This window comes from Papio anubis, chromosome 14 (assembly GCF_008728515.1).
Source record: "Papio anubis isolate 15944 chromosome 14, Panubis1.0, whole genome shotgun sequence".
NCBI classification, from domain to species: Eukaryota; Metazoa; Chordata; class Mammalia; order Primates; family Cercopithecidae; genus Papio; species Papio anubis.
In genome coordinates, this window is record NC_044989.1 from 25619318 (window position 1) to 25631913 (window position 12596).

Here is a 12596-nt window from a genome sequence, read left to right on the forward strand (position 1 = left end):
TGGGGTTTCACCATGTTGGCCAGGGTGGTCTCAAACTCCTGGCCTCAGGTGATCTGCCTACCTCAGCCTCCCAAAGTGCTAGGATTACAGGTGTGAGCCACTGCGTCTGGCTGATACACTCTTGAGTCCCTACTGGAAAAACAAGGAAGAGAGAGAAAGGAGAAAATGAAAAAGGAAGGGAGTAAAAGAAGGAAGAAACAAAGGGAAGAGAAGGCAGGCAGTCAACTCCGTGACGATACTCATTCCTTTATTGTCAACTGTGTTGATTGGAACAGGGCTGGGGCCTGCAAGCTGCTGGCAGCACCCAGCTGCAGGTACATTTCAGCTCAACAGAGAGGCCTCCATCCTAAGCCAAGGGGACAGAGGGGAATGTTTTATATATATATTTATATATTACATATGTCCCGTATAGTCATATGTATAGAGTGACAAGAATGGGCCACTGCATTGTTAACTGTTGTCCTAAATAAAGACCATAGCAACACACATGAGAATTTGGTCCTAATCAAGGCCCTTACTTTGTCAATCAAATATTTGATACACCAAAAGGAAAAGGAGAGAAAGAGAGACAGAGAGACTGAGATCCAGCCACCCCTGGTGGCCCTGTTCCCAGCAGATCTTACGCTGAGTGTAGAGTGTCCCCTGTGGAGGTAAACACGCACACAAACACGCACACACATACACACGTACACAAAACCGCAGGCAGGAGCTCCTCCTCCGACCATACCTTGGGCCCAGCCCTCGGACTGGGGGTGCTGATTTGGGTATATTGTGCTATAAGACTGTGAGCAAGGAGTGACAAGACAATGCAAAGGCGATGTGTCCAAGTGATGAATGGGGTGATACGTGCTGCTTCGTCCACAAACGAGAAGGAGGTCAGTGGGAGAGGCTGCTCAATTCAGCCCTGGAGGTCCCCCTGCACTCAGGCCACCTGGTGGATCTCTACACACAACTCCTGTCCCAGCCACAGTCGAACCTCTGATCTGAATCCTGAGTCTCAAATAATCTCTTGGGCTCTGATGAAAATTGTGATTTCCTGGAAGGACAGGAGCAAATGGCAACTGGGTGGCTCAACCCTCTAGTCCGGTAATGAAGCAGAAATGACAGTGTCGCTGAGTTAAATCGGACCCAAGCTTGATCCTCAGAGCAGAACTTGAACGATGTAAGAAGGGTTCACTTCCTGAAGGAAAGAGAATAACCCCTGCCACCACCTCCCACAGCCCCCATTTCAGGCAGACTTGTCAGTCTCACGGCTTCACCCCAACGACAGCACTCTTTATATTCTAGGAGCTGGAGACTCACACTATTAGGGCACTTTGAAATCCTAACTCACTTGCTTTTGTTATTACCTCTTTACCCCTCCACCAAAATAAACACTTTAAAAGCCAGTCAATGAACATTAACCATTTTTTTTTTGGTAGAAATTTACTTATCACTTGAGATACCGGGAAACATTTTGGGCCATCACAAAGGAAGGTAAGGAGCATCCCCCAGGAACCAATTTGCATAACTAGTGAATAAAGGATCTATTTTCAACAAAATAATACCTTAAAAATGCAATTCAGAAACAGGGGTAATAGGCAAAGCTGGAAAAGATTGTGCCTGGGCTTCTGTTTCCTGTGACAGATGAAGGGAAAAAGCAGCAGATGTTAATATCTTCGTTTAGACAGGGGTAGAATGACGTTGACTCCTCCCTCTGTGAATGGGGTCTAGACAGCTGCAGGGAGAAATGATCAAAGCAGGCAGGAGCAGCCTCTCGAAAATGGGGAGTTGCCTTGAGGGCCTGTCGATCAAAATGACTCCTCAGAGGGGACAGAAACAAAGGGATTTGGTGGAGGGACTTCCGTTGATGACTGTTCAAGTTGTCTCAATTGCTGTTCCATTTCCTGCAGGTTCCAAGGTGATGGTCACTGGCTGGTCCACAGTTCCCATCCAAGGTGGGCAGAAAGCAGAGTCTGGGCAGCTGTGAGTTCTTGCCGAAGCTGAAGAGCATGAGCTATGTTGGCGAGGTTATTAATGTCCTTGAAAAGGAGACCAAGAGGCTGTATGAGGTTGTCTGAGGCTCAGAAAGTGGAGAGTAGGGCTGTGTCCACAGGGAGCAGAGGCCCAACACTGTCAGGATGTCTCTTGTCCTCAGGGAACACCAAGCAGTTTCCTAGTCCCAGAAAGTGCTCAGGGGCTGCTCGCCATCAGTGTGGAAGAAGATGGAGGTTATGGAGTACGGTGGGTAGAAAAGGGACTGTCTTCTCAGGCACTGGCTACCTTCCCTTCTGGAGGCAGCTGACCGGGGAACAAGCCTGAGGTCTGACTGGGGGAGCTCTCAAGTCAGAAGAAAAGGAGGCTATGCAGTGACCATGGTACGCCCAGACGGCTCAGGCGAGGGCATCTCCCCAACATGAACTGAGCTCCACGAATAAATAACATGAATTAAATAAAGGAGGCAAAGAAGAGCAGGCAGAGGCACTGTCTGCCAGATTCTCACCCCTGCACACACGCACACGCACATGCACGCACACACACACGCACCAAGCGGCAGATGAGATGAGCCGGGGTGGCTGCCCCATCCCAGGAGTCTATTGGATGGGCAGCCTGACGTGATGGTTGTCACTCATGGTCCGCCACTGCTGCGGGTTGCAGAGAAGCAGAGGCCAGGGAGGCATGTGTGGTGGAAGGTGGAGGCCTCTGAGGACTCTGGCACCTGCAGGGGAGATGAGGCAGGCGAAAGGGGAGGTTAGGGAAATGCAGGAAACAGGAAAGTAAGTCCTCTTCTTTGCCCCATCCTGCTGCTGCAGGAACCCCTCCAACATCCCCAGTCACCCCTTGCCCTTCCTGCCCTTTGGGCACCAGCAAAACCCTCTTTAGCATCACCCAGCCCCTGCAGTTCCCCTGCCTCCTGGGTCCAGTGCTGCCTTGGACCATGGAGGTACTGACCAGGATCTGGACTTTCGGACTTTAGACGTGGAAGGTCTCTCCAGAAAGCTGTCCAGCCGCATGAGCCTCTCCATGTGTAGCGCACGAGGGTCTTGTTCTTGGTCGTGAGAGAATTCCATCTCAAAGACAGCTGGAGGGGACACGTCCAACTCCAGAAACATTATATTTTCAGCCTGTGGTGGGAATATCATGCCAGAATTGAGCAGTGCCCGGTCACTGTGCCTTCTAGGGACACAGCCAGTCTTGGGTGTAGCAGGGCTGATGAGGTGGTTAGGGGAAACAGAGGCTGTGAGCATCCCCTCCCGTAGGCTCTTTTCTTTTTTTTTTTTCTTCTGAGATGGAGTGTCGCCCAGGCTGGAGTGCAGTGGTGCAATCTCGGCTCAATGCAACCTCTGCCTCCCGGGTTCAAGCAATTCTCCTGCCTCAGCCTCCCAAGTAGCTGGGACTATAAGGTGCCCATCACCATGCTCAGCTAATTTTTGTATTTTTAGTGCAGACAGGGATTCACCATGTTGGCCAGGCTGGTCTCGAACTCCTGACCTCAGGTGATCCACCCGCCTCAGCCTCCCACAGTGCTGAGATTACAGGTGTGAGCCACCTCGCCCAGCCTTCCTCCCATAAGCTCTTTCTCCCCTCTCCACTTCTTACCCTGTACCTGGGGTGGGACCCCATTGCCATGGCAACCCGAGCATACTGGCTGATAGGCCTCTTGTAGCCCACTGCAGATGTTGGCCGCTTCTTCATCTGGCTGTTATTGCTGTAGAGAAGAGGCTATATTAGAAAGGATTTCTGTGGAACACAAACAGCAAATGACATCATGAGGATCTAAATATCATTCAGGTAACCAGAAGGTCCTACAGACTGCAAGTTCTGGAATTTTCTTCTCCTTGTTCTAACACAGCTTGACAACTGAAGCTAGTGCAGTTGTCCCCTTCATCCGTGGTTTCGCTTTCCACAGTTTCAGTTACTGTGGTCTGAAAATAGGCAAGTACAGTATAATCAGATGTTTCGAGAGAGAGACACCACACCTGCATCACTTTTATTAGAGTATATTGTGTTTTTGTTGTTGAGATGGAGTCTTGCTCTGTCACCCAGGCTGGAGTGCAGTGGCGTAATCTCAGCTCACTGCAGCCTCCACCTCCCAGGTTCAAGCAATTCTCCTGCATCAGCCTCCCGAGTAGCTGGGATTACAGGTGTGTGCCACCACATCTGGCTAATTTTATTTTATTTTTTCTTTTTTTGAGATGGAGTTTCGCTCTTATTGCCCAGGCTGGAGTGCAATGGTGTGATCTCGGCTCACCACAACTACCGCCTCCTGGGTTCAAGTGATTCTCTGTCTCAGCCTCCCGAGTAGCTCAGATTACAGGCAGGTACCACCACGCCTGGCTAATTTTTTGTACTTTTAGGAGAGACGGGGTTTCTCCATGTTGGTCAGACTGATCTTGAACTCCTGACCTCAGGTGATCCACCCACCTCGGCCTCCCAAAGTGCTGGTATTACAGGTGTGAGCCACCGCGCCTGGCCTAACACCTGGCTAATTTTTGTATTTTTAGTAGAGACGGGGTTTTATTTTACCACGTTGGCCACGCTGGTCTCGAACTCCTGACCTCAAGCGATCTGCTTGCCTTGGCCTCCCAAAAATCTGGGATTTATAAGGCATGAGCCACTGCACCCGGCCTTATTAGAGGATATTGTTATAATTGTTTTGTCTTATACATCTCATGTACCCCATAAACATATACACCTACTACATACCCACAACAATTTAAAAAAATTAATAAAATTTAAAATAAACCTCATAGCATATATAGGGTTTGGTACTATCTGCAGTTTCAGGCATCCACTAGAGGTCTTAAAACGTATCCCCTGCCAGGTGCAGTGGCTCACGCCTGTAGTCCCAGCACTTTGAAAGGCCGAGACGGGTGGATCACCTGAGGTCAGGAGTTCGAGACCAGCCTGACCAACATCAAGACACCCTGTCTCTACTAGAAAGGTACATATTTACCAAAAGAGGTACATATTAATATTTCTTCACTCCTGTTGCTTTAAATTGTTTCTGCAGTAGAAAGGACTGATTGAAGGCTGAAATGAAATTCAGTCTTACTTTAACTTGTAGCTTTATATACTTTTTTTTTTTCAGACAAAGTCTTGCTCTGTCACCCAGGCCGGAGTGCAGTGGTGCAATCTTGGTTCACTGCAACCTCTGCCTCCTGAGTTCAAGGGATTCTTGTGCCTCAACCTCCTGAGCAGCTGAGATTACAGGCACACACCACCACGCCTGGCTAATTTTTTTTTTTTTTTTTTTTTTTGGAGATAGAGTCTCGCTCTGTCACCCAGGCTGGAGTGCCATGGTGCGATCTTGCCTCACTGCAACCTCCGCCTCCTAGGTTCAAGCAATTCTCCTGTCTCAGCCTCCCGAGTAGCTGGAATTACAGGCAGCTGCCACCGCGCCCAACTAATTTTTTTTCTATTTTTAGTAGAAACGGGGTTTCACCATGTTGACCAGGATGGTCTCGATCTCCTAACCTTGTGATCCATCCGCCTCGGCCTCTCAAAGTGCTGGGATTACAGGCATGAGCCACCGCACCTGGCCTAATTTTTGTATTTTTAGTAGAGGACAGGGTTTCACCATGTTGGTTGGTCTTGAACTCCTGACCTCAAGTGATCTCCCTGCCTTGGCCTCCCAAAGTACTGGGATTACAGATGTGAATCACTGCACTTGGCCATTTTGTTTTTTGAGTCACAGTCTCACTGTCACCCAGCCTTCGTCTTTTTTTTTTTTTTTTTGAAATGGAGTCTCACTCTGTAGCCAGGCTGGAGTGCTGTGGCACAATCTTGGCTCACTGCAGCCTCCGACCCCCTGGTTCAAGCGATTCTCATGCCTCAGCCTCTCGAGTAGCTGGTATTACAGGCACATGCCACCACATCCAGCTAATTTTTGTATTTTTAGTAGAGATGGGGTTTCACCATGTTGGCCAGGATGGTCTTGATTTCCTGACCTCGTGATCCACCTACCTCAGCCTCCCAAAGTGCTGGGATTACAAACATAGGCCACCATGCCTGGCCGGTAATTTTTAATTTTTAGTAGAGATGGGGGGGTTTCGCCATCTTGGCCAGGCTGGTCTCAAACTCCTGACCTCAGGTAATCCTCCTGCCTTGGCCTCCCAAAGTGCTGGGTTTATAGGCATGAGCCACTCTACCTGGCCTATTTTTCTTCATAGGAGTTAGCATAATAAAAAGGTTAAAAACTCAGGCTTGAAATGAAAAGGAACAAAGTTAGAAGGCTCACATTTCTCAGTTTCAAAATTATTACAAAGCACCAGGTGCAGTGGCTCATGCCTGTAATCCCAGCACTTTGGGAGGTCAAGGTGGGTGGATCACCTGAGGTCAGAGTTTGAGACCAGCCGGGCCAACATGGTGAAACCCCGTATCTACTAAAAATACAAAAATTAGTTGGGTGTGGTGGCACACGCCTGTAGTCCCAGCTACTCGGGAGGCTGAGGCAGGAGAATCGCTTGAACCTGGGAGGCGGAGGTTGCAGTGAGCTGAGATCCGGCCACTGCACTCCAGCCTGGGCGACAGAGTGAGACAATGTCTCAAAAAAACACACACACACACAAAAGCAAAACAAAACAAAAAAACTTATTACAAAGCTATGGTAACCAAGATATTAGAGAACTTGCATAAGACAAACATATAGATTAATGAAACAGAACTGAAACTCCAGGGCCAGGCGCGATGGCTCACGCCTGTAATCCCAGCACTTTCGGAGCCTGAGGCGGGTGGATTGCCTGAGCTCAGGAGTTTGAGACCAGCCTGGGCAACACAGTGAAACACCGTCTCTACTAAAATACAAAAAATCAGCCAGGTGTGGTAGCGTGTACCTGTAATTCCAGCTACTTGGGAGGCTCACACAGGAGAACTGCTTGAACCCAGGAGGCAGAGGTTGCAGTAGGCGGAGATCGCGCCATTGCACTCTAGCCTGGGTGATAGAGCAAGACTCCGCGAGACTCTGTCTCAAAAAAAAAAAAGGGCAAAGGATCTCAATAGATACTTCTCAGAAGATATACAAATGGTTGATAAGCACATGAAAAGATGTTCAACATTAATAGTCATATAGGGAAATCTAAATCAAAACCACAACAGGGACCTGGTGCGGTGGCTGACACCTGTAATCCCAGCACTTTGGGAGGCTGAGGCATGTGGATCCCTTGAGCCCAGAAATTTGAGTCCAGCCTGGACAACACAGCAAGACCCTGTCTCTACAAAAAATACAACAACAACAACAAAAAAAATTAGCAGGGTATGGTAGCACACACCTGTAATCCCAGCGGTTCAAGAGGCTGAGGTGGGAGGATCACCTGAGCCTGGGGGGTCAAGGCTGCAGTGAGCCGTGATCACGTCACTGCACTTCAGCCTGGGTGACAGGGTAAGACCCTGTCTCAAAAACCCCACAATGGATACCACTTCAGATCCACTAGAATGACTATAATTTAAAGACAGACAGTAACACATGTTGGTGAGGATGTAGAGAAACTGGAACCCTCACACACTATTAGTGAGAATGTAAAAAAAAAAGTTAAACATAGACTTACCATATAACCCAGCACTTCCACTACTAGGCATATACTCAAGAGAACTGAAAACATATTCATATAAAAACTTGTACACAAATGATCATAGCAGCATTACTTACGGTGAAACCCTGTCTCTACAGAAAAATAGCCAAAAAATGGAAATTACCAAAACGTCCGCCAAATGATATGTTGATAAACCAAATGTGGTATATTCATAGAGTGGAATATTACTCATCAATAAAAAGGAATGAAGTACTGATGAGTGTTCCAACATGGAGGAACCTTGAAAACATTCTGCTAAGTGAAAGAACTCAGTCACAACAGACTACATATTGTGTGATTCCATTTATATAAAATATCTGGAATAGGTAAAGCCATAGAAACAGAAAGTAGATTGGCGGTTGTCTAGGTCTGGGGAAAGGGGTTTGGGGGAGAATGAGGAGTAACTGCTAATTGGTTCAGGGTTTCTTTTTGGAGTGATGAAAATGTTCTGGAATTAGGCTGGGCGTGGTGGCTCACGCCTGTAAACCCAGCGCTTTGGGAGGCTGAGGCGGGCAGATCACCTGAGGTCAGGAGTTCGAGACCAGCGTGGCCAACATGGTGAAACCCTTTCTCTACTAAAAATACAAAAATTAGCCAGGGTTGGTGGCACACACCTGTAATTCCAGCTATTCAGGAGGCTGAGGCAAGAGAACTGCTTGAACCCAGGAGGCAGAGGTTGCAGTGAGCTGAGATTGCACCACTGCACTCCAGCCTGGGAGACAGAGTGAGACTCCATCTCGGAAAAAAAAAAGAAAATGTTCTGGAATTAGATAGTGGTGACAGTTGTACAACTCTGAATATACTAAAATCCACTACATTATTAAGCAGTAGAGCTAAAAAAAAATCCACCGAATTGTACACTTTAAAATGGTGAACTTATGATCAGTCAACTACATCTCAATAGAGCTGTTATTTAAACAATGAACAAACAGGCCAGCCTCAGAGACTCATGCTTGTAACCCCCACACTTTGGGAGGCTGAGGTGGGAGGATCATCTGAGGCCAGGAGTCTGAGGCTGTAGCGTGCTTGATTGTGCCAATGAATAGCCACTGCACTCCAACCTGGGCAACAGAGCGAAGATCCCAGCTCTAATTAAAAAAAAAAAGTTTTGGCTCACGCCTGTAATCCCAGCACTTTGGGAGGCTGAGACGGGCGGATCACAAGGTCAGGAGATCGAGACCACCCTGGCTAACACAGTGAAACCCCATCTCTACTAAAAAAAATACAAAAAAATTAGCTGGGCGTGGTGGCTGGCACCTGTAGTCCCAGCTGCTGGAGAGGCTGAGGCAGGAGAATGGTGTGAACCCAGGAGGCAGAGCTTGCAGTGAGCCGAGATCGCGCCACTGCACTCCAGCCTGGGAGACACAGCGAGACTCTGTCTAAAAACAAACAAACAAACAAAAAAGTTTATGGGCAGGCTCAGTGGCTCATGCCTGTAATCCCAGCACTTTGGGAGTCCAAGGTGGGCAGATCACCTGAGGTCAGGAGTTGAGACCAGCCTAGGCAACATGGTGAAACCCCGTCTCTACAGAAAATACAAAAATTAGCCAGTCATGGTGGCCTGCGCCTGTAGTCCCAGCTACTTGGGAAGCTGAGGCATGAGAATCATTTGAACCCGGGAGGCAGAGGTTGCAGTGAGCTAAGATCACACCACTGCACTCCAGCCTGGGCAACACAGTGAGACTCCGTCTCAAAACACACATACACACACACACACACACACAAATTTTTGTGTGGTTCTATGTAGATGCAGAAAGACTGCCACAATATATTAATAAAAGAGCAAATGGCCAGGCGCGGTGGCTCAAGCCTGTAATCCCAGCACTTTGGGAGGCCGAGACGGGTGGATCACGAGGTCAGGAGATCGAGACCATCCTGGCTAACACGGTGAAACCCCGCCTCTACTAAAAAATACAAAAAACTAGCCGGGCGAAGTGGCGGGCGCCTGTGGTCCCAGCTACTCGGGAGGCTGAGGCAGGAGAATGGCGTAAACCCGGGAGGCGGAGCTTGCAGTGAGCTGAGATCCGGCCACTGCACTCCAGCCTGGGCGACAGAGCGAGACTCCGTCTCAAAAAAAAAAAAAAAAAAAAAAAAAAGAGATGGGGTCTCGCTATATTGTCCAGGCTGGTCTCAAACTCCTGGCCTCAAGTGACCCCCCAGCCTCAGTATCCCCAAGTGTTGGGATTACAGGCATAAGCCACCACACCTGGCCAGTTTTAAGGAAATGCGTGTGTGTGTGTCTGCTTAGGAAAAAGTCTAGATATTCAACAAAATGTTGACAGTTATAATCTTTGAATTGTGTGATTATGGGTGATTTTTATTTTCTTTCTGCCTTTCTGCAATATCTGAAAAATTTTTTTACAATGAATATGTATAACCTTATATCTAATTAATTAGTTCAAACATCTACAGGAAATATGTATCTGTATGACTGCCATCCAGTTTTGTCAAGAATGCTGCTGTGAACATTTCTAAAGGTATTTTCATGTTTGTATTTAACATTTTCCCTGGGGTATGGATCCAGGAATGGAAGTGTTGCACTGTCAGGTATGCAAATTCTCAGCTTTACTTGATACTGTCAATTGCTTTTCAAAGTGATTATACTTATGAAAGTTTCCATTGGTCTACATCCTAGAGAGCTCACTGAGTGCTTTTTACTGTCAGCAATTTGGTGAGTGTGATGGATTATTAAAATACTTTTACTACCCTGAACGAAAACAAACAGCAAAAAGAAAGAAAAGAAAACAAGAAAGCTACTTCCATTTTAAAAAATAAAAGAACACAGGTTTTGGAGTAAGTCAGACCTGGGTTTGAATGCTGGCTCTGCCCCTTCAAGCTCTTTTACTTGGGGAGGTGGCTTACTATCTCTGAGCCTCAGATAGATCATCCCTATCATACAGAACTTCTGAGATTAAACAAGACAAGCACTTAGCACAGTATGCCCGCCACAGGGCTTAACACATGGCAGCTGTGATTATGATTTCTTTTCAGTTCTACTTGCTAATTTCAAGTGGGGATACAAATGAAATGAGCAAGGATAAAAGTCAAAAGGCGACAGTAGGAAGAGGAGAAGAAACAGGCCGAGTAACTCAAGGATAGGACATTCTGTCCTTGAACAGCAGAACAAGCTGTGCAGGGGCCCGCAGAACAATGGCTGCCTTCTGCAGCTGGCAGAATGGGAAATAACATTCTTGTGGTTTAGTTTATGACGCATATAAAAAGGTGCCGTCCCCCATTAGTGGTCCCTGCTGACCCTCTCGATAGATGAAAACAAGGAAAGATAAGGCTCCAGAAGCCCCAGCTGGGTCTGCAGCTGAGCTTACAGGATGCCGGGAGGCGTGTCTGTGGGGACAGGCAGCCTCAGTGGCAGTGGCAGCAAGGAGACAGTCCTGCTGCAGACGCTGCTGGAAATGCAGAGCCATCCCCTCTAAGAGGGGAGTGGGAAAATTAGGAAAACAGCAACTTATTTACAAGGTGCTTCTACACAGTTCATCTGAACTTAACAACCTCCCGACGTGTGGATAGAGCAAAGAAGACTGCAGCTCAGGGAGGTGCAGTGCCTCAGTGCCTTTTGTGTCCAAGGTCATGCAATTAGGGAGAGACTAGGAATCTGAATCTTCCCATATACTCCTTTTACAATTATTATTGGCCAGGCGCGGTGGCTCACAGCACGCCTGTAATCCCACACTTTGGGAGGCCGAGGCAGGTGGATTACCTGAGATCAGGAGTTCGAGACCAGCCTGGCCAACATGGTGAAACCCTGCCTCTACTAAAACTATAAAAATTAGCTGGGCGTGGTGGCAGGCGCCTGTAGTCCCAGCTATTCAGGATGCTGAGGTGAATCACTTCTACCCGGGAGGCGGAGGTTGAGTGAACCGAGATCGTGCCACTGCCCTCCAGCCTGGGTGACAGAGTGAGACTCTGTCTCAAAACTATATATATATATATATATATATAAATAAAATTATTATTTTGCGGCTGGGCACAGTGGCTCACACCTGTAATCCCAACACTTTGGGAGGCCAAGACAGGTGGATCACCTGAAGTCAGGAGTTCAAGACCAGCCTGGCCAATTTGGTCAAACCCCCCTCTCTACCAAAAATTCAAAAATTAGCTGGGCATGGCGCACGCCTGTAACCCCAGCTACTCAGGATTCAAGCCTAGACGACAGAATGAGTCTCGGTCTTAAAAAAAAAAAAAAGGCCGGGCGCAGTGGCTCAAGCCTGTAATCCCAGCACTTTGGGAGGCCGAGACGGGCGGATCACGAGGTCAGGAGATCAAGACCATCCTGGCGAACACGGTGAAACCCTGTCTCTACTAAAAAATACAAAAAACTAGCCGGGCGAGGTGGCGGGTGCCTGTGGTCCCAGCTACTCGGGAGGCTGAGGCAGGAGAATGGCGTAAGCCCGGGAGGCGGAGCTTGCAGTGAGCCGAGATCGCGCCACTGCACTCCAGCCTGGGCGACAGAGCGAGGCACGGTGGGAGAGAGGAAGAACGGGAAGGAAGGAGAGGGGAAAGGAAGTGATCAGACAGCCAGGAAAGAGAATGGTGTCAGCCCCTGAGATGGAGCTGAGAGATGACTTTTTAATATTAAAGGGAAAAAAAAATTATTGCTTTGTGAAATTTTTGAATTGGGCAACACCTCATTCTATGCCATAGAGTGGGTGTTCCCCACAAGGACTCTAGTATCGTCTCTCAGGAGGACACTGGGCCAGAACAGATGGGCCAGTGAGTGCCTTTGAAAGCTCAGGCGCTGGGAACAGGACAGAGGGACAGGGCTGGGTGAGCAGAGGATCAGCACAAATTGGCAGCCTGACCCAATAAAGATGCCAGGGCTATTCTGGGTGGCATGTGGGAGAGAAGGGTTGGGGGAAGGGAGTCTGTAATTGGGGCACCGACCTTCCCATCGACTCCCTCTTCTGCCCCAGGCCTACTTTCCATGATTGATCCTCTATAGAAAGCAGGTTGTGGCAGCCCAGAGCTGAGGCCTGGGTCTGCAATTATGCACCCCTCCCTTTAAGCACCCCTCCCAGCAGGGCCCCACAG

The 12596-nt window shown here is 48.2% G+C and overlaps 1 protein-coding gene across 1 annotated transcript in view; it reads right to left on the reverse strand.

The window, feature by feature from the left end:
- Positions 1-226: 226 nt before the first annotated feature.
- Positions 227-12596, reverse strand: part of KIF3C (kinesin family member 3C) — a 56780-nt gene continuing 44410 nt past the window's right edge. The window contains exons 6-8 of the mRNA XM_003908364.5: positions 3580-3688; positions 2932-3104; positions 227-2698 (exon numbers count right to left, since the gene is read on the reverse strand). Coding sequence (XP_003908413.1) covers positions 2605-2698; positions 2932-3104; positions 3580-3688 — 376 coding nt within the window. The 3' untranslated portion in view covers positions 227-2604. The remainder of the gene's footprint in view (positions 2699-2931; positions 3105-3579; positions 3689-12596) is intronic.